The 22,567-nt window shown below is 42.9% G+C and overlaps 1 protein-coding gene across 4 annotated transcripts in view; it reads left to right on the plus strand.

Moving 5' to 3' along the window:
* The window catches only part of bnc2 (basonuclin zinc finger protein 2), a 437,581-nt gene that overhangs the window by 327,458 nt on the left and 87,556 nt on the right, over positions 1 to 22,567 (plus strand). For 3 of the 4 annotated variants that reach the window (XM_065254835.2, XM_065254836.2, XM_065254837.2), the window contains one exon: positions 5,163 to 5,398. The exons of the other annotated variant lie outside the window; for it this stretch is intronic. In XM_065254835.2, the coding sequence (XP_065110907.1) occupies positions 5,163 to 5,398 (236 nt within the window). The remainder of the gene's footprint in view (positions 1 to 5,162; positions 5,399 to 22,567) is intronic. 4 annotated transcript variants of the gene reach the window in all.

Consider the following 22,567-nt stretch of genomic DNA (forward strand, 5'->3'; position numbering starts at 1 on the left):
GCCCACGCAGCCGCCGCTGATGAACCTACCGAGTCGCGTCCTCACGACTCTGAGCTCATCCGCATCTTGACGCAAGCTACGGCGGAGCTCAACATCAAGTGGTCGCCGCCGTCAGAGCCTCAACTCAGCCGGTTGGACGAGTGGTTTCTGCAGCCCGGGCGCCGTCAATCGTCCCGCCAACGGCCGGCGCCGTTTTTCCCTGAGGTTCACCAGGAGCTCACCAAATCTTGGCGTGCTCCCCACTCCACCCGAGCTCAGAGCGCCGTCTCCCACGTCCTCTCCGTAGTGGACGGCGCCGACGAACACGGCTACTCCAAGATGCCGCCGCTCGAGGAAACTGTCGCCGCCCATCTCTGCCCGTCTTCAGCCGGCGGATGGAGGGCGAAGTTGAACCATCCATCAAAGCCCTGTCGCCTGACATCGACCCTGGCGTCAAAATCTTACGCCGCTGACGGCCACGCTGCATCCGCTCTCCATACGATGGCGGTGCTGCAGGTATACCAGGCAAAGCTCCTCCGTGACATGGACGAGACAGGTCCGGACCCGTCGACCTTTCAGAACCTGCGCAGCGCGACTGATCTGGCCCTTCGCGCCACTAAAGTCGCCACTCAGGCTGTAGGAAGAGCCATGGCCAGCCTGGTTGTTCTGGAGAGACATCTGTGGCTGAACTTGACGGAGATAAAGGACACGGATCGGGTTGCCCTTCTTGACTCGCCCGTGTCACCGTCGGGGCTCTTCGGCTCCGCTGTGGAGGGGTTCACCCAGCGCTTCACTGAGGCACAGAAATCGTCGCAGGCTATGCGGCATTTTCTACCTAAACGATCTGCCTCAGCGTCTGAGACCGGCCGCCCAAAACCGCCGCCAGCTCAACGCCCTAAGCCAGCACCAGCTCAGCCCCAGCAGAGAGCTGAACCGGAGGTCAAGCGCCAGCGTCCTGCACGACCGGCTGGCCCGCCTCGACGCCGCGGTCCCCGTCCTCGGATTACGCTGGACCCGACGCCGGCGCCGCCTCCCTGAAGAGAGTCTGAGGAGGAAAAGAGGCTCTGGTCCCGCTTCGGCCGGCCCGCCCTCGAAAGTTCTGCGTGTTTCAGTCCCCTCGGGCGCTGGACACACCCTCGCTGTAACAGCGAAACACAAATTTTTACCTTTTCACAAAAAGAGCAAATTTCCTCCTCTGTACACACAAACACACACACACGGCTTAACGTCCATAAGCATATCGACGCTCGCCGTCAAATTTCACGTTTGGCAATCCACCCCCGGTATGCCGGGCTGGATTCTAAACGTAATCCAACACGGTTATTCACTCCAATTCGCCCGGAGACCACCCCGGTTTCGCGGCGTTCTCTACACCACTGTCCCAGACGATCGTATGCAGATCCTCAGGGAAGAGGTGCGTTCTTTATTACTAAAAGACGCGATAGAGACGGTCCCGGCGGATCAAAGCGAATCAGGCTTTTACAGTCGTTATTTTCTCGTTCCAAAGAAAGACGGCGGCCTCAGACCGATATTGGATCTACGCGTTTTGAATCGCGCTCTTGCCAAACGGCCGTTCAAAATGCTTACAGCCAGACGAATCATGGCGTTAATTCGACCGGGCGATTGGTTCATATCAGTGGATCTGAAAGACGCTTACTTTCACATTCCGATAGCGCCACGTCACAGGCCGTTCCTAAGATTCGCGCTCGACGGGACAGCATACCAGTACAAAGTTCTGCCCTTCGGATTATCTCTGGCACCACGCACATTTACCAAATGTGCGGATGCGGCTCTCGCCCCTCTCAGACAGAGCGGCATCCGCATATTGAATTACCTCGACGATTGGCTTATTCTAGCACAGTCAGAGAGGGAAATTACTGCGCACAAGACCGTTGTACTCCAGCATTTGGAGAATTTGGGGTTCAAAATCAACCTCCAGAAGAGTTTGCTCACCCCCACGCAGCGAATCGCGTTCTTAGGCACGACGCTCGACTCATTAAAGATGCGGGCATGGCTTACACAGGAACGCGCGCTCACGGTCAGACGCGAGGCGGCATCGTTCAAAGCGGGTTCACATCTCCCTCTCAAACGATTCCAAAAAATGTTGGGTCTGATGGCAGCAGCATCCCCACTAATACCGTTGGGAATGCTGTTCATGAGGCCGCTTCAGTTTTGGTTGAAAGCGAAAGTTCCGCCCCGTGCTTGGTTGTCGGGCCGCTTATTAATCAAAATCACGTACAGCTGCGTGAAAGCGCTTTCGATATGGACATCCCCTCACCTTTTCCTCTCGGGCACGGAGCTCGGCTCCGTGAGCAGGAGGAAAGTGGTGACTACGGATGCGTCTGCGACGGGTTGGGGCGCTCACTGCGACGGCGAGCTCGCCTTCGGTGCGTGGAACAACCAGTTGTCTCAGCTACATATCAACCACCTCGAGATGTGGGCGGTTATCTTGGCGCTACGACACTTTCGACCGAAACTCCAACATCAACACGTTCTAGTGCGGTCGGACAGTATGACGGTGGTTTCGTTCATAAACCACCAAGGAGGGCTGAGATCTCGCTCCCTATCCAGGCTGGCGAAACGGCTTTTATTATGGGCTCACGCGAACGTACGTTCGTTAAAAGCGACTCACGTACCGGGTGTAGCCAATACGGGTGCAGACATTCTCTCGCGCAACGGTCCGCCGCCGGGAGAATGGAGACTGCATCCTCAGACGGTCGAGAGAATATGGACCGTCTTCGGCCGGGCGGAGATCGATCTGTTTGCATCAGACGAGAACGCGCATTGCCCGATCTTCTTCTCGAGACATCACGATGCCCTGTCGCAAGCATGGCCGGCGTGTCTTCTGTATGCTTTTCCTCCGGTGGCCCTGTTACCACAGGTCCTTCAGAGGATAAGAGAGACGAAATGCGCGATAATTCTGGTCGCCCCGTTTTGGCACAATCAACCATGGCTCCCCGACCTATGGCAGCTGAAAACATCAGCACCATGGCCAGTACCGCTGAGGAAAGACCTCCTATCTCAGGCGAGAGGGACGATATGGCATCCACAGCCGGAGCTATGGAATCTACACGTTTGGTCTCTGAACGGCAACCATCACGCCTTTCAGGACGAGTGTTAAATACTCTAACTGAAGCTAGGGCCCCATCTACCAGGCGCCTTTACGCTCAAAAGTGGTCTTTTTTTTCTGATTGGTGCACGACGAAAGACTTAAACCCAAACACCTGTGAAGTGGAGCATATTCTCTCCTTTCTGCAGGAAATGCTGGACAGCGGTCGCGCGCCCTCGACGCTTAAAGTGTATGTGGCGGCGTTAACGGCGAATCACGCCCTTATCGGCGGTCGCACCGTGGGAAAACATGATCTCATCATTAAATTCCTCAGAGGCGCTCGCAGACTAAACCCACCGCGACCTAACACGGTCCCGTCTTGGGATCTGTCCACGGTCCTGAAAGCGCTGCGCGGTCCCCCTTTCGAGCCCCTCGAACAGGCTGACCTGCGCGCTCTCTCGTTTAAAACCGCTCTCCTCCTGGCGTTGGCATCGGTTAAACGAGTGGGCGATTTACACGCGTTTTCAATTGACCCGTCGTGTCTGGAATTCGGTCCTAACGATAGCAAAGTGATCCTTAGACCGAGAGCGGGATACATTCCTAAAGTTTTGACCACGCCATTTAGAGTTCAGGTGGTTTCACTTCTCGCCCTTCCGACGGCGGACGGCGAACAAACCCCGAACACGCTCTGCCCCGTCAGAGCGTTAAGAATATACACGGACCGTTCTGCCTCATACCGCAAGTCAGATCAGCTGTTCGTAAGCTTCGCGCAACATTCCTTAGGTATGCCGCTCACTAAACAGAGGCTATCTAAATGGATCGTCGAAGCCATTGCTTTGGCTTACGCCTCCCTGAATGAACATTGTCCAGTTGGTTTAAAAGCTCACTCCACGAGGGGTATGGCTTCATCTTGGGCTTGGTCTACAGGGATTTCTATCGTTGACATTTGTAACGCGGCCGGCTGGTCCTCGCCGTCTACGTTTGTCAGATTTTATAGCCTGGATGTCCCTGCCTTACAAGCACAGGTCTTATCGGCTTAATGATTCACGCGACTGCGTTTCTGTATGCTTTCACGGTGCGTTGCTAGCTCACCGTCATGGCTACCTATTAATAATTCACGCACAGCTCGCGGCGCGCTCAGGGAACCCGCCGTCTCGTGCTCTATTGTATATGCATCATGGTGCGTTTAGAAACTTCACTGTATGCGTATTACTGTCTCATATATGGTGCTTACACTTGCGCTCGCTAGAGCTATGTATATGCTGGGTTAGGGCCACATGCAGTGTCTCTCCGGTAAGGGCACCTCAGTCCGTTGTGTATGCACGGCGGGATGGGATTACGTTCCCCCATAGCGTCAGCAAACTGACGCAATGCGAAGTGAACCGTATTGAAAGGGAACGCTTAGGTTACTCACGTAACCCCGGTTCCCTGAAATAACGGGAACGAAGCATTGCGTCGCTGGCCGTGCTACAAACGTCTACGCAGCGAGTGTTATTCGGCTGCGCGCTTCAGTCGAATAATAATGAGCTCTTGACGTATTTCACCGGCTTATATAGGGACGTGTGCCACGCCCCCGCGCGGGCTCAAACGTCATTGGTCTGTATTTTCTACAGACGTTAACCAACAGGAGTTTCCCCCATAGCGTCAGCAAACTGACGCAATGCTTCGTTCCCGTTATTTCAGGGAACCGGGGTTACGTGAGTAACCTAAGCGTTTACTGTTAAGGGAGTGTCTTGCGTGTATTTTGTGAACGTGAGCGTATTTTGATCATAAATTTTTGGTTTTGAGGTGTGTGTAGCAGGCACTTATTTTGACAAAACACGTGATGGACATGGTTTACATGACGCAACAAACACATTTTTGAAAACGCAAGCAATACACATAACACTCCGAACACTTATTTTGAACCGTCACGATCCGCCACTGATGCTGACATATACCAGGCTCCCAATGTACAGTAAATTGTGTTGACTTGTGTGTCAGTGAATGCTTGCAGTGTGAAAAGATGAATATCAGCATTGTATAGCCACTGCTGGGAAAGAATCATAGATAGATGGATGGATGGATAGATTCCTCCTTTTAACAATTTCTGGACTATATTTATAATTTGGGGTGTTTGTTTTTGTGATAATAGCTTTGGACAAGCTGAGCACACAGCATCTATACCACCCAACACAGGTGGAAATCGTCCAGTCCAATGTGGTGTTTGACATCAGCAGCCTAATGCTGTATGGGACTCAGGCAGTACCTGTGAGGTTAAAAATCCTGCTGGATCGTTTGTTCAGTGTGCTCAAACAGGAAGAGGTTCTGCACATCCTCCACGGCCTGGGATGGACCCTCAGAGACTACGTTAGAGGCTACATATTACAGGTAAATTAAAAACATTAAACAGAAAATATGCTAATAACGGCCACTAAGAATACTCTTAATACTCTCACTTTTCACATACATTAAGTCTGGCAAACAATACAAAACCAAGAATGTTAACAGCCACAAATAATATAATCACACAAAATAATTTTCATTTCTGTACATGTGCCTGAGTAGATGACGCTCTGTTTATTTATTGTCAATAGTTTTTGCTCCAATTTTCCATGGTTAAAAAGAAAAGAAAATACTGGGAGAAAAAAAGAGATAAGAAAACTATAGTCACTGCAGCTGACAAAAGCCTCTAGAACCACTATCCTTCTTTCCTTCACATTTGCTTATTTAATTAATATCAGACACTTTTTTAAATCAAATGTATAGGGTTTTGGGTTCGCAACAAAACCAAAGTGTTCCTATATGAATTAGTTGAGAGCAACTGAACATGTGCTTGTGGTTAGCCTTATGTGTTCAACGCCAATAGCAGAGCGAGGTGGATGGCTTTGGTTTGGAGGCCATACCTAAGTGGAACAATATGCTGAGCCTGAAGGTGGTTTTGAGGCCTTGTACAAGGAAATGGCTTCTGTGAGTAAACCTCTTCCTCTCACACACTTTTTCCCATCATTTGACTGGAAAGAATTGTACGAGGCTGCGGGTTTTTTTATTTTAGTTTAGCATAGTTTTTTTTTGTTTTGTGTGGAATGTATGTTTCTGTCTCTCACTGCTCTACTGTGATAAAATGTACATTAAATAGACATTTTATATGACCTGACAAAATACTGACCACTGTATCTCGTGTTGTCCGAAATCTGGGAATTCAATAATTTCTCTATGCAGGGTCTAAAATTTCAAGTACTGTAAGGATATTTAGTTGTTTTTTATATTGTTCAAAATCTTAAGTACCCAAGGGCTAAAAGGCTTTTCGCTTTGATATTAGAATCCGGTTTTAAAGTAATTTAATTTGTAAGCGATACTACTCTGATATCATTTGGAGTTTAGTAAATGCCACCCATAGTCCATTACAAGACAATTGAATTGGTAATTGTCAAATCAGTTATTGACATCCATCCATCCATCCATCCATTAAAAATACTTGCCAGTGAATGTGCTTAATTTAAAATCTTTTTATATAGAAAATTATAACAGAACTTCTTAGCCAAAAATGTTATGTTTTTCCAGTGTTGCCAATAGGGGTGTCACGATTCTCCTTGATTCGATTACATGTACGATTCTAAGGTCACCATTCGATTAGATTCTAAAAGCACAAAAAAATGCTATGCCATTTTTAGACTAGACTTTTATTAAATATAATATCTGACCTTGAACCTGGAAATGCCCTGCCATGTTAGTTGTGCTGCCAGTAGATAAATATGGTACACACACATACCTGATAAAACGAAACTTCCTGTGAGATGAACATTCCTGTCAGTACTTTGCACCTTAAAAACTTGCTTTTATTACTTTTGATTGTGAGACTATACCCCAATAAGTCATGTTTAAATGTGTGTAAGAGCTCAGATTTAGAACTGACTCTCTCTCTCTCTCTCTCTCTCTCTCTCTCTCTCTCTCTCTCTCTCTCTCTCTCTCTCTCTCTCTCTCTCTCAATGATGTCTATTACTTACAGTATGTTCTATTTCAAAGCTGTTTTCTTGATATGTACCTGCTTGCTCTTCTCCCTCATCTGTCTGTCAGTCTACAAGCAGTCTAGAATGCTGAGTATTTTTAATCAAAGCCTTGATACATGTTGTCAGAACCCACAGAAGGTGCCAGCAGGAGCATGTGTGCAAGAATCTTAATTCTGTCTTCATAAATATTTAATGTTATAAAAGACAAGAAAGTGTTGTGGAAAAGATCATGGGCATAAATTTTATCTTGGGGGGCATACAAACATTTGTACATGTTGGGATATGAGTACACAAAGAAAAAATTAATATTCATCTTCAAAACCATTTGTTTATTGCAATGTTTTTGAAGTCTACCATCAAGCCACTAATGAAATGTAAATAATGATACAGATATTAAAGATCTAATATTTAAAGTGAATAAATTGACTACTGAAATTGACTTTTTTCTTTCTGACCAGACATTATTTTTAGTAGTATTGTGTTTATATTAGGTAAAGTATAATAGCAATATTGTCAAAATCGAATTATATCTTGCATTATGAGGGTGCAAAAACGTGGTAATTGAAAATGAAGTAAAAAATGCAAATCAAACTGACATCAAGAACATGATGTCCATTTGACATCCACACACTAGCCGCTTTTGCGAGCCAGGGCTTCAAACAGGCTTCATGGAGCCAATAGCCTCCCACCTCCAGCTATGTAGCCAAAATCAAGACGCGTTTACTTTGGACTGTCATGCCAATACCAAAACAAAATCCAAAAACACATGGCCCTGTGTGAAATAGTGCTTAAAACATAACTGTAATTTATCACACCTGAGTTCAGTTTCTCTAGCCACACCCAGGCCTGATTAGATTACTGCCACACTTGTTCATGTATTTTATAAAATGTTATAAAACTGGGGTTGTTTTGCTGCTCCAGGACCTGGAAGACCATAAATTCTGCTATGTACCAAAAAATCCTGAAGGACACTGTCCGGCAATCTGTTTGTGACCTCAAGCTGAAGCGAACTTTGGTTTTGCAGCAGGAAAATGATCCAAATCACACCAGCAAGTCCACCTCTGAATGAAAAACTAAATGAATGTGAATATGCCTAGTCAAAGACCTGACCTCAATCCTATTGAGATGCTGTGGTATGACCCTAAAAAGGCGGTTCATGCTCGAAAACCCTTCAATGTGGCTGAACTACAAGAATTCTGCAAAGATGAGGGGGGCAAAATTCCTCCACAGTGCTGTAACAGACTCATTGCAAGTTATCGCAAATGCTTGATTGCGGTTATTGCTGCTAAGGGTGGCCCAACCAGTTATAAGGTTTAGAAGGCTTTTAAACACAGGGCTATGTGGGTTTGGATTTTGTTTTCCTTTAATAATAAAAACCTTCATTTAAAAACGACATTTTGTGTTTTAAGTGTTATCTTCGATTAATAATTTGTTTCATGATCTGAAACATTTAGGGCCCTTTTTTTAACAATCTAAACGCATTGTCTAAAGTGCAGGGCACACAGTCTTAACGAGCGTGTCCGAATCCACTTTTGCCAATTTAACGACAGGAAAAATGGTTTGTGTCAAGCGCACAGTCTAAAAAGGTTGTTCCTATTCTTGTAATGAGTTATGGGCAGGGACGTACTGGGACTGAAATTCAGCCCGGGACATTAAGATGGAGAGTCCTTTTACGCGAGTGCCCGTGGTGCACGAGCAGGATTTTTTGCAGTTATTTTAATTCTAGTAGTGTTTTTATGGTATGAAGAGAATCAGATTATGCTGAAGACCTTAAAGAAACTTTAGGATAACACCTGCCTCCTCAGGTTGTATAAGCAAGTCACCACTGCACTAAACACAACCAGGTCAGCAAAACCTAATCTCGAACACATAAGTATACTGCTAACTACCAGCAAGTCATGTGTACAGTCAGTTGGAGTGATAAAATTGTTACAATTACTCACACATACCCACTCAGATAATCAAAAACTACAATACAGTCCCATAAAATAGAGATTGTGTGTGTACGTACTCACTTTCAACTCTCCCTGGCTCCGCTTCCCCTGTGCTGGACCCTGCCTCTGCTTACTGATTGTACAGCTACATATGCATGAGAAGAACATCAGTAATAAATATGACTAAGAATAATTCCTTTTTTTAATTTAATCTGTGCTTTAGTCAGGATATAATCTAGTATGTGGATCTATTGCATTTTATCATATATGTAAATATGTAATATAAATATGTAATATTGTGCTGTATTTTTCTATTTGTGTGCTTTTCACTGCTTTGTGCTTTAATTGATTGAATGATATGCCTACTCTGCGGAAAAAACTGCATCAAACCAGCATGGGAATTATGCTGGTCTATGCTGGTTTGATGCTGGTTTGGCTGGTGGTCACCAGCATACCAGCACCAAAACACAACATATGCTGGTCTTGCTGGTATGCTGGTTTTTCAGCAGGGTAATATGATTGCCTACCCAGCCCTGCAAACTGCCCCATCACTGTTTTTGTACTGGTTCCATTCTCCTCCTCCTCTTGTTCTGCTTTCCTTCCTCCTCCTCATCAATATGACTGCAGGGGTCATCATCAACCTGTCTTTCTCCATCACTGACCTTAATATCTAATATACAGACATACAGGGATTCCTTAGACCATTTTACTGTTTGAACACAATGATGATGTAAACGTATGCACCCGCATGTTGGGAATGGAAGTATGGCAAGATTCAGCAGTGAAGCAACACAGACAGAGAAAGTTATATTTAAAAGTTGACTTTATCAACTTTTTCAACACAGCTACCAGATCTGTGTACTATAGTGGAGTGAATAGAAGACGTTAGCAGATGGCCAAATATAAAGTGACCATATATACGTATATTAGTATATTATTAGTGCAACCAAACGCAATTACCAGACATTTTGATGCTGGGAAACTGTTTTGATAAACTTACTAAGTTGCTAACACGTTAAAACCACTGGGGAACAACACCACTTCTGTTGCCAAAATGCGCACGCAGGCTATTTAATCAATTTCATAAGCGGGATAATGTAGAGCGAGGCGGTTCTTATAGCGAATACAACCCCGTAAGGCAGATTCAAGCTCCGCTTTGCGTGGGGTCCTGATAAGCCTGTCGGGGTTGTATTCGCTATAAGAACCGCCTCGCTCTATATTATCCCTTATATATGCCTATATTTAAATGCAAATATAAATGATTTCAGTGTATAATAAATGCATCACTAATTGTGCACCTGTCCTGTCCATGCTGCTGGTCCTTCCTCATTTGCACCTCCTGCCACAGCGTCCTTTTGACTGCGAAAAAGGTCTGTTAATTGTGACAACATTTTATTTTTTAGGCCCCACCCATTTCTTTCTCTTCTTTCCTTGTTTTCGCAATTTTTACCGTCTTGTCTATGTTGCATTCACACGAATCCAAACCTGACCAAAAGTAAACTCTTTTGATCGGTGCCTTTGAGCCAATCGGAAGTTTGGAAAAACGAGGATCATTCCAAGTTGGGAGGGGCCGCTCTTATCCCCCCTCAAGATTTGAAGAATTGGTTTGGCCCGGTCTGAAACAGACGTTCCGCTGCAGCTGAGCGCCTGGTCAGGCATTAAAAAAAAAATAACTTTTTGACCACCGGCCGGTTCGGCCTGAAATGGACCGGCCGTTCGGGATTGCTCCCGGAACTCCCGATGGCCAGTCCGTCCCTGGTTATGGGTGTGTCCCCTTTAAAACCCTGTTGGGCTCGCGCCATGTAGATTCCCTATTTTGATGGCGGAATTGGAGGAAGAAGTTTAAGATTGATGTTAAAAATTTTATTAAAAGTGATTTTATTTATTAAAACAATTAAAATTTGTTTTCTTTCAGTCATGGAAGTAAATTTAGTTGGCTTTTAATTGCTCTAAATGGAAGGATTGCCTACATGATCAGTGTAATCTCAAAAATAATTTACAAATATGCAAGAAAATGGTTGTACTCTAAAAATACTTTATTTGTAACAAACAGGAGATAAAAGATTTTACAAACCTGGGGAGTTTTAACTGTTTGCCCTAAGGAAATACTTCTGGGTTGTATATGGGTAAGAGCGCCACCTGGTCGATAATAGTGAAAATACGGATTGCCAAGTTAACTCGTCAATGGTGGGGAAAGAGTTAAAGAGTGACAAACATACAAAAAATTAGGAAGGGGGCCAACACTTTTTCATACCACTGTATATGTTTAGCTGTCTGGGCATTTTTGTGTCCCATAACCCCATATCTGTGAGGAGCAGACTACAGATATTTCTTTAAGTTTCTTGATGTCAGCTTCAGACTGTGCTGGATTTGACTACTGCACTGCACCTTAATGGATAAGATGGAGCAACTTGTATCACTTGTTTAAGACTACATTATAAACTACAGTATCAATAACAAAACTGGCAGCCACTCATACTAACATAGCAATCCACAAAATCAATAAAGCTCTTTGCCCTGCTGAAAAAAACGTCTCGTTACGTATGCAACTCTCGTTCCCTGAAGGAAGGGAACGGAGACGTCACGTTGTGACGAAGAATTGGGAACGCTATTGCGGGACCAGTCTACTTCGAGAAACTACTTAAACGCCAATGAACTTGGCATGCAGGTATTTGCATCTTCCGGCGCCACCCCGCCTGTTGAGTATTTAACGAGAGGCAGGTGCAGTTACCAAATCACTATTTTCGCTGAGAAAGCCAAGCATCAGTGCCCGGTCGGTAATCAGCAGTGGAACAGCAAACTGTGGTGACGGGACGTGAAGTCTCCATTCCCTTCCTTCAGAACGAGGGTTACATACCTAACCGAGAGGTTCCCTTTCAGTCGGTCACTATGACGTCACGTCATGACTGACAAATTGGAAATCCCTACCAAAGCACCACTGAAGCTGAGCCTTCCAGTGTCTGAGTAAAATTAGGAATTAGGTTCTAAAGCAGAAGGCCGGTCACTACTTGTTCCTTGACCCACGATAGTGAACCAGCAACTGGGAAGCGACCAGGGCTGCAAGCCGACATGCGAGCCGGCACTCAGTGTCAGGTGAGGAGAGAACACGAGGAGACCGACTCGACACTAACACTATAGAACCTAGTGAACGTGTTAGATTTTGCCCAACCAGCAGCTCTGCAGATGTCTGTCAGCAAGGAACCAAGAGCGAGTGCCCAAGATGAGGCAACACTTCTGATAGAATGCGCTCTCAAATTAAAGGGGCATGGGGGTGCCCTGCAGTTTATAAGCAAGGCGATAGTGTCTACTATCCAGTGAGACATCCTCTGCTTGGTGACAGCTTTCCCTCGCTGCTGATCACCGTAACAGACAAAGAGCTGGTCTGAGGTCCTGAGACTTTGATTTCTTTCAACATACAACGGCAATGCGCGTACGGGACATAACAAAGTCATGGTTGGGTTTCCCTCCTCCAAAGGCAGCGCTTGCAAGTTCACCATCTGCTCTCTGAAAGAGGTGGTGGGAACTTTGGGCACATAGCCTGGCCTGGGTCTCCACGTTACACTAGAGACAGCAGGTCCAAACTGAGGGAACGAATCATTGACCGAAATTGCAAGGAGGTCCCCTATCCTCTTAATGGAGGCCAATGCTAACAGGGTCAGAGTTTTCATTGTGAGAGACTTCAGACTCACAGACTGCAGAGGCTCGTGGGAAACTTCAGACTCACAGACTGCAGAGGCCGCCTGCAGGGCTTTCAGCACCATGGACAGGTTCCAAGGAAGAATAGAGGGAGGGCGTGAATGGTTTATCCTTCATGCACCTCTTAAAAACGTAATAACCAGGTCATGCTGACCCACTGACCTGCCGTTTATCGGGGTATGGTGAGCGGACATCGCGGAACATCTACTGTAATGGTGGAGGGTGACAGCCTACTGTTCAACCGATGCTGAAGGTACGAAGTGAGATGTTGATGGGGCATTCTCGGGGGTCTTCTTGTTGAGAAGAACACCATACGACGAACAGGTTCCATTTTAGTGTGTAAGCTTGTCTCGTAGATGGCGCTCGTGCTGCAACAATGGTGTAGATACCGCTTGTGGTAAATCACTCAGAACCTCCGCGCCAAAAGGACAATACGTGGGGGTTCCACAAGTTGGGGCGCAGGTGCCATAACGTACCACCCCTTGAGAAAAAAGGTCCTTCCTCAGGGGAATCTGCCAGGGAAGGGTTGTCGCGAGGAGCATGAGTTCAGGGAGTTCTGGGCCAATAAGGAGCAACCAGTAAGATGCTCTCCTCGTCCTACCTGACTTTACAAAGTGTCTGTGCGAGAAGGCTGACTGGGGGAAACGCATTTTTGCGTGGACATCGCTGCCATCTGTATGCCAGTGCATCCACCCTGAGTGCGACGTCTGTTGGTGAATAAAACAGGCGACAATGGGTTGTGTCTGGAGATGCAAACAGATCTATTTGTGCTCTGCCGAAAGTTTCCACATCAGCTGAACCGTCTGAGGGTGGAGTCGCCATTCCCCGGGGCGTGCTTCTGGTGAGAGCGCATCTGCCCTCTGAGTTGAATGACCCTGGGATGTGAATGGCACAAAGAGAACTCACGTGGCCCCCCACCCTGTGTTGGAGGCATATGTGTGTACCACATCATGTCTGGAGACCTGTCTTAAGGGCACACCAGCCCGAAGAAACGCCAGGTCTATCCACGGAGTGAAACTGAGACGGCACTCAGGTGTAATGGTTACACTGTGTATGCCGCTCTCCTCAGGACTCGGTCATGAAGCCAGTGCTGAAGCAGCCTCATATGGAGCAGCCCGAGCGGTGTCACAGCTGCTGCCACATGCCCCAAGAGGTACGAGGGGAATTAACAGCACTACCAATGTACCCGCAGTGGGGCAGCCGAGCAGAACGGAGGTGGCTGTCACAGAACAGAAACAAACTGACCTTTTGAGAGTGATCGCCTGCATCTCCAGGTCGCCCGTCTTAGGACTGCTTGGATCTTTCTTTACCTCCATGAGTGGCGGCTGAGCGGGCAGGCCGGGTTTGCTACAGCGGGTTCCTTGGCGAGGAGCAGCCTGAGGTGGCGGCGTAGATGGGCTGAAAGGGGCAGCTGGCTTCCGAAGAGGCATGATGGCCTCAGTCTGCTTGGCAGTCGAGAACTGTTGGGAAGCACTCGACCATGTCGCAGAAAAGGCCAGTCTGCACATACAGGAGATAATTCTTATCGACCTCCTTCATGTCCGCGAGACACAGCCTGAGATGGTGTTCCTGGACCAGTAGTGTGGACATGGCACTACCAACAGCCTGGCGGTGATCTAGGATGACCGGAGCATCAGGTGAGTGGCCGCACGTAGGTCTGAAAGACGGCTGAGTCGTAACCTCCCTCGTCAAGACGAAAGGTACTGGAGGTGAGTGTTAAGACCCACAAGCAGCTCCGAGTACCAATCGTGAAGGCAGGAGAGTTCAGGTGGTGGAGATTGAGTCCGGAAAGCAGCAGTGAACCATTAAAAGGGACAAAAAGTAGGATCTCATTGTCTGTTTCAGCTGGTTCACGTGTTCTGAACGAAAACGCATTGTGGAACCGTGTTGGTAAACTGTAAAAAAAATGTTGCCTCCCTAACTCAAAATTTTCTAGTGACTGGTAACATTGACATTTTTCACTTGGGCCAATAGATTTTCTGTGAATTGAATTTTATCAATTGTGGCAACGATCTTTAAACATTATTTCAATGGAAAATAATAGGTTGAGCCAATTGAAAATAAGAAACCATGTTTTTTGCCCAATTAAGTTTTTAAAATTGTGGTAGCATTCTTTTTTTAAGTTACCCAATCTGAAAATGTATATTGGTAAAAGTATACTGGTAAGGAACCACGTTGTATTGTTTATTTCCCGTTGTCCTAATAGAAATAGAAACACTCAAACTATTTTGTAATATTTTATTAATTTTTTATTTATTTGTAATACCTTAAAATAACACAGTCTCACCCCATGTCGTCAATATTTGACGACACTTGACCATTCGTCAATATGTGACGCGGAGGGTATACCTTTCGCGTCATTTTTTGACAAACTGGGGACTTCAATACTATTACGTCCGTTGCATTCTCTTCTCCTATTTTCTTACCATTTTCGCGTCGGTTTAGGGTTAGATTACGCAAAATTAAACAGTGTACGCGAAATTAAACAGTGTACGCGAAATTAAACAGTTGTCACCTGGCGTTGGGGTTAGAAACAGTTGTCACCTGGCGTTGGGGTTAGAGTTAGGTTTGGGTAGGGATGTCATTATGTAAATCTAACCCTAAACCGACGCAAAATTGGTAAGAAAATAGGAGAAGAGAATGCAACGGACGTAATAGTATTGAAGTCCCCAGTTCGTCAAAAAATGACGCGAAAGGTATACCCTCCGCGTCACATATTGACGAATGGTCAAGTGTCGTCAAATATTGACGACATGGGGTGAGACTGGGTTGCTTAAAATTGTAAACATACAGAAATGGTCTGCATACAATTGCACAGTAAACATTAGAAAATAATTATTTTTAATAAAAAGTTTAGAAAAGATATTTTACTAATATCTCCAAAAACACCAATATAAAAGTGGAGATGATTCCTCACCCAATGTTGATCACAATTTCACTTGAAGTTAACATTCTTACACGAAGTAAGAGCTTATGAAACTACTTTAAACATTTAAACAATGCCTCATAACGGTTTAAACATTAAACACCTAAAACATTCTACAAATTAAAGGCATAAAGTCTCACAAATTTTCCAGCACAGCCTGCTCACTGGAAAGGAATCTTGAGCGCGTTTTTTTCATATCTACCCCGCGTGGATTTCCTGATACAAGATGACGACGGCAGCATGCACGCGCATGCTGCCGTCATCATCTTGTATCAGGCAGATCGATTGGCACATGAGATCAATGTAACGCGAGATATGAGCTTTTGAATGGCTCTCGCGGAACTTTGATGTCATAAGATGATTTGTCTGCGCAGTGCTGCATGCAGTCTAATACATGTAAAAAATGCGCCCGTTTTGTGACGGCCAGGCCGAATATAGAAGCACCTACACTCGTAATATATTCTAATAAAATAAAAAAACTCGTAATATATTCATTTATTTAAAAAACAGGGCAATTTCTCTCTAGAAAGGTGCACTGTAAAAAATAAATTGTTGGCTCAATGAATTATTTTTTAGTAACTAGTTCCACAGAAATTTTACGTTCACTCAATTTCTGTCTCCAAAGTGTTACCTGGATGGATGTTTTTTAGTTGGCCCAAACTTGACTCAAATATAAAAAAGTATGTTTGCTCAACTAGCTTTATAGTTCATTCAACTAAAATGTTTTAATCAGTTGAATCTTTAAAAACTAACAGCAAATACTCTGTCAATTAAAATTTAAGTATTCACTCAATGTTTTATGTGTTACTTCAATTAATATTTATTATTTTGGATTTTTTTTTATAACATTTTAAAATTATTTATCAAATAATTTATGCTGGTGTTGTTAACAAAATAATTAACTTTAGTCACATGAAAACAAAAGCTTTTTTCACTTATCATACAGACTGAACATACAGAATTAAGTCTTCTCTAAATAGAGGGTATTAAACAGTCCAAAAAGCACTCCAAAGTCAGTCAGAACATCTCCAGGGCCATTTAGGAGACTTTCTTCAGCCCTCTGGTCTGCCTCTCCGCCTCATCACCGCTCTTGGTTTGATAAACAGAGGAATATAAACACACACACATACATAAATAACATGTTTAATATAATAAAGCTTGATTGTGAAATACTTTATTCCCTAAAATAACGTTAACGTTAGGCCAAATTTCCCTCAGACATCACACATAATTAAACACTATTGGGTGGTTTTCTCGGACAGGACTTATCACTGACTAAAATAACTGACATCACTTAACATATGAGTAACGTACTATTGTTTTGTCTCAAAATGCACGCCATTATTGTATTTTATAAGGATGTGTTTGTAAAACTGTCCCAATTATAATAAAGACCGAGTTCTAAACGCTGTCCGGTAAACCACCTATATCCAGGCTATCTTTAATAAAATAGCTCCACTTTACTTCGGACACATAACATAACACACTTTTAAATATATCTTTACAAAAATATCATTACAAAAACGTTGAGTATTTGCGTCTTTGCCGATTAATATATTCTAAAATTAACATTTAATTACAAACACTTACCTGACGTGAACTTGAGGAAACGGCTGATGACTTGTGTCCTGTGAATCAGTAAGTGATTCCAGCTGTTGCGTGCGGATTGATCTCAGATGAAATGACCTGTGATCCAGATCCTTTCGAGTTAAGACATTTTAACTCTTTCACCGCCAGCATTTTAAAAAAAAGTTGCCAGCCAGCGCCAGCGTTTTTCATGATTTTCACCAAAGTTTAATGCCTTCCAGAAAATGTTCTTCTTTAAATATATATACACATACAATATACCAAATGAAAGAACAGACCCTCTGCTTTAAAAAAAAAAAAAAAAGTTTCATCCTACCTTTAGTGGTTCTTTTGCAATCGAATTTTGAATATGGGTAGGTTTTTGCAAAAACACCATATTTTGAGCAAAAAGCAGAGATAATTCCATTTTTATGACGGACTTTTCATAGAGATCCAATTCATAGCGATCTTTAAAACAGACACGGACATGCAGCAGCTTGCCATAGGGCAATACTTCCGGTTTTAAAAAGTTGCGGAAAGGCGCCACCTGGTGGATAATAGCGGTATTGCGGAAAGACGGAAAATCTCGTCATTGGCGGGGAAGCGTTTTCTCTTAATTGACGAGATATCTCGTCAATGGCGGGGAAAGAGTTAAATAAAAAACTCACGCACATACTGTACATACACAAATGCGCGAGAGCGGGGCGCGCGCACACGGGTACACACACGGGTATATAGAAGTTTTATCTAAGATTGTTATGATATTGGGACTATTTCTCCATCCGCTCCTTCAGCTCTGAAGTTCAAATTCGCATGCAGTCCGGTTATAAAGTAAAAGATATGAAACATCACTCAACAGCGATATCAATTAAGTGCAATCCTAAAATATGATTTAAAACATAACCCTTTCATTGTTAAGTATGAGAAATTAAAATGAATTAAATCACTTTTAAACGCCACAGAGATATCAGAGCCAGCAGTCGATTTCTGATGCGCTTGCCGAGGCGAGGCTGCACTGGGCGGGGTGTGAGCGCTTAAGCACCGGTGATTTTCTGGAGCTCTTCTGGAGCTCATCTCCGTCCCAAAGTGTCCGAGCACACTTTCTAAAAGACGCTATCTTTATTAACTGACCGCATATTTAAACTTTAACCACATACATTCACGCCTGAACAACTCTTACAATTACATTTTGTGACCAAATAACAGTAATATTTTGAGCATTTTGTTGTCAGGAAAAATAGCTGTCATAACTCCACATATTTGCCTGATTTGTATTAATTAGTTCAGTCAACACTAGCCATTCTGAATGTTGACTTGATTTGAAAATAACCATTCATTTAATGTTTTAAACACAGATTTATCTAGACTTAAAATAATATGTCTTCTCAACTAGCTCAAACAAAAAAATTGGTTTAACTTATATATTTTTGCCCGTCCAACATTTCATTAATTGGATTTTTTACAGTGTGTAGGTTGCAAGCAGCCTTTCATGTCTATGTGTGCACGTGTGTGGCCGAGGCGCAGCAGCTCTCAATAAAAAACGCATCTAAATCTCGAAAAAGCTAACAGTTTTCACAGAAATATGTTATATAAGAAATACAACTATAAAATACTCACTGTGAAAGTTGTAGTGACCTTGCCATTTCCCCACTAAATGAAGCGTTAGCTCTGTGCATTACACTGAGAAGAAAACATCATATGCTTTTTGTATGTGTGCTGTAATTATTCAGATTTTCACTCAGTTTAACTAGAAAATGACTTTACAAAGCCAATTAATTTCAGGTGCATTCCCATACACTTTCTGGCTCAAACTACGTTCAGTCAACTCAGTTTTTTCATTTGACACGATAAATTGGCTGAGCAGAGTTTAATATGTTCTGTGAATATACATTTTTGTTTTACCCCAATACCTTAAGTTTTAATTACCACAATGCATATTTTTGTTTGGGGAGAATTATCTGAAAGCAATATGTTGAGTCAATACTTAACTTTCAGTTTCCAAAATTTTTAAAAATATAATTATTTCACAGTGTAGGCTAGTGCTTTTTGTCCCTCTCTGCTATTATAGTTTATCAATACGGCAAAACGACATGGAAACCTCCTTGGAACCACCTCTTCAATGTAAGTAAAGAGAAGAAATTCTAAGCTTACAAAGAAAAATGTGATAATTGGCAGAGGTCATTTGACACCAATGAGGACATATTTATGAATAAACACAATTATTTTAATAAAACACTTAAAATCCTACTTACAATCCCTTTAAAACTAAAACATGTAGGGGTAAAGGGACGAACTTCAAGTAAAAATTTATTTAAATGTCTGATGAAAACACAAATATTACAAAATAATATAAATTATGAATGATGTTCATCTTAATTTTCAGTAATTAAATTTGAAGTGGATCATTGCAATAAACTAATATAAACTTCAATAAACACTATTACTGCAAATCGGATACAACTTACTTACAATTTACTTATAATGGAAGGCTACATTTTACTTTACAGGTAAACTAGACCTTTTTTTCACCATACTACAATGTATATTCTCAGTACCTGATTTATTTATTTATGTTTATTTTTTAAACAATTGCAATTATTAAATTGTAAAGATGCAAACAAATACAAATAAATGTTTCAAGATTTTGTTTTATTGTTGTTGCTACATTCATAAAAAGGAGCACTGCATTTATTTGACTAATTACCCAAAATAGACGAAAGCACATTGAATACAAATGTGCATATTTTTTTACTAAATGTCATCTTTATTAATAACACATATACCATAACTTTAGTGGATGAATTATAGGCTTCCTTAAAAAACAAACACAGAAAAAATAATTTAAAAAACCAACACACACAGCACACAAGTAATTTTTCAGGGTACCCCATACTGACAAAAATGTGTACAATATTAAATATGCAGTGATGTTAATTTCGAAAATGTAAACAATTGTCATCAAGAGCTGCTTTTTAAAAAATCTGAGAATATGAGTGATCCATAGAGTGAATATAATGATCAATAGAAAATAGTTTGGAGCATACACTCAAATGGGAGTAGAAGAGCATGCACATGTGCATGTGTTTGAGCATGTGTTGGCTGCCAAAGTCCTGTCTGCCGGCTTTGTGTGCTTTGTTCTTTTGCTTTTGTTCTGATCTATTGTCAGAGTCTTGACTGCTGATAACTCAGTGATTTTTTGTGCCTTTCACAGGAGAACTTGTGTGGGGAGGGGGGGCTGCTTCCTTAGGCTCCATGGTCACAGCAACATAAGCACCGTTGTAGACATCTGTTATGATGCTGGGTGATATGTGAAAAATTGGAAAACCTTAGAATGCCAGTACGGACCCTTTTTCTTGTCCTTTGCCAGCACCTTCTTCTCTCCCTCATCCTCTCCCAGCTGTAATATGTAAGCTGGAACACCATTCTGACAGAAATGGAGACCAGATGCCTGTATTTCTCTGCTGTGACTTGGCCGCTCCCCAGCAGATGGAATTCCGATCAGTCTGGGCTGTCTCATGTTCTTTTGGAATAAAGCAATGAGGAGGAGTAGGGAAAGTGGAGGAAGGGGCCATGGCCGCCAACTTGTGGATTCGCCCCAGGCTGAGCGACATTCCCAGTAATGTTCTTGTCCTTGTAGAACATTCAGCTTCTGCTGGCTTCCTTGAGCTCTTTTATGAGATGCAGTTTCTCTGACTATGACATAGATTTCCAGGAGAGCCAGATGGAAGTGCTATGCTAAGCTAACTATCCCGTCCCATTCATTTCTATTTTACTGCACGCTAAAACCCCCCACAGCATTAATTTACCTAGCCTACCCCCTCTTGTCCCTCAGGGACAGGCCAGGGTGTCCAAACAATGAGTCTATTTTATTCAAATAAACCTAACATCTGGGTGCAGTATGTTTGGCCCATCGTGTATGGCGCAAAGGAATTTGTAGGGGGTACAACCCATCGTGCTACAGAAAGGCACAACATGCTCCCTTCCTGATATATAATGAAGGATGTCCTATGGCCAACAGACATAATTTGGTTAAGAGAGGAGGTACCAGATCCCAGATAACTGCAACCACAAGCTGCCTCACAGTCATTATACAGATAAAAACACACAGTAGCCCATCAGTTTTTTTTCTCAAGCTCTGAAAAACCAATGTAATCTTTATGTAGTCACTGGATTGACCATTATTCATATAGTGTCATTCAAAGAGTAGTCCACCCAAATAATACATTTCTCTCAACATTTACTTGCCTTTATGCCATCCAGGTATATAATTTCCTTTCTTCATCAAAACACATTTCGAGTTTTGTTCTTTGAACCAATGAGGTTCACCATTATATTTTTACTGGTCCAAGCTAGGGTGGCCATTCGTGCCAATTCCGCCGGACACGTCCCGAACAGGATTTCGGGTGCGTTCTCCCCAGTGTTGTTTTTGGCAGCCCTTTTTTAGTCTTAGTCTTTTGGACGAAAATGCTTTTTAGTTTTAGTCACATTTTAGTCACTTATAAACTTGATAGTTTTAGTCAAGTTTTGGTCGACGAAAAAACAAAAAGGTTTTAGTCAAATTTAAGTCAATTTTAGTAAAACAAAGTAGTCTTTAACAAATTAATTTAGGTAGAAAGTGTGGTGTATTTAATGCTATTAAAATGTGCATTAAGGTAGTCCCTGAGGGCTTGCCGTTGTTTTAGTTGGTGTGCCTTCTGCGCATGTCATAACAAAAAAGTTGAGCCTGATATACCCTCATGTTGAGTTTGGTGGGCGTACCCAAAACAAGGATAAAAAAGCAGCAGTGTTGCTAATACTTTTTAGCTAAAACAGATTTCACACAAAATAGGCAGAAACGACATGCATTGTGAACGTCAAACTTATAATCATTTTCGTTCCATCTCGTCAACGAAAACTCGAAAGCGTCTCGTCATGTTTTCGTCACCTTAGAGCCATATTTAGCTAGTCATCGTTGTGTTAGCGTCATAAAAAAGGTGCGTCAACGAAATAATTTCGTTATCGTCATCATTGTCACTGAAGGAACCCTGTTGTATTTGTACTGATTTTTTTATTATTTTTCTGTCCTAAAAGTGTCCTAAGTCGTAGACACATAATTTTACAGGATGGTCTCAAATCAGGATGGTCCCCCACTACTGCACATACACACCCCTCGATCGGACCATAGGTGGCTAATATATGGCTATAATAAGTGCTTTAACATTTTTTATTATATTGACACAACTATTCAAAATATTTTTTTTCCTCTGATCCTCTGTGTCAAGTATGTATATCTCAGATTTTTTGACATGCATAAAATTATTCCACAATTTTGAGTTTTTTATAAACTTTTTTAAACTTATCCTAGACTATTTGTCCAATTAACACCATATTTGTTACTGTATGTACCTGTTTCATCCAGAGAACCTGTTGACAAAAATTTGTCAAAAGA

Source organism: Paramisgurnus dabryanus, chromosome 4, assembly GCF_030506205.2.
Source record: "Paramisgurnus dabryanus chromosome 4, PD_genome_1.1, whole genome shotgun sequence".
Taxonomy (NCBI): Eukaryota; Metazoa; Chordata; class Actinopteri; order Cypriniformes; family Cobitidae; genus Paramisgurnus; species Paramisgurnus dabryanus.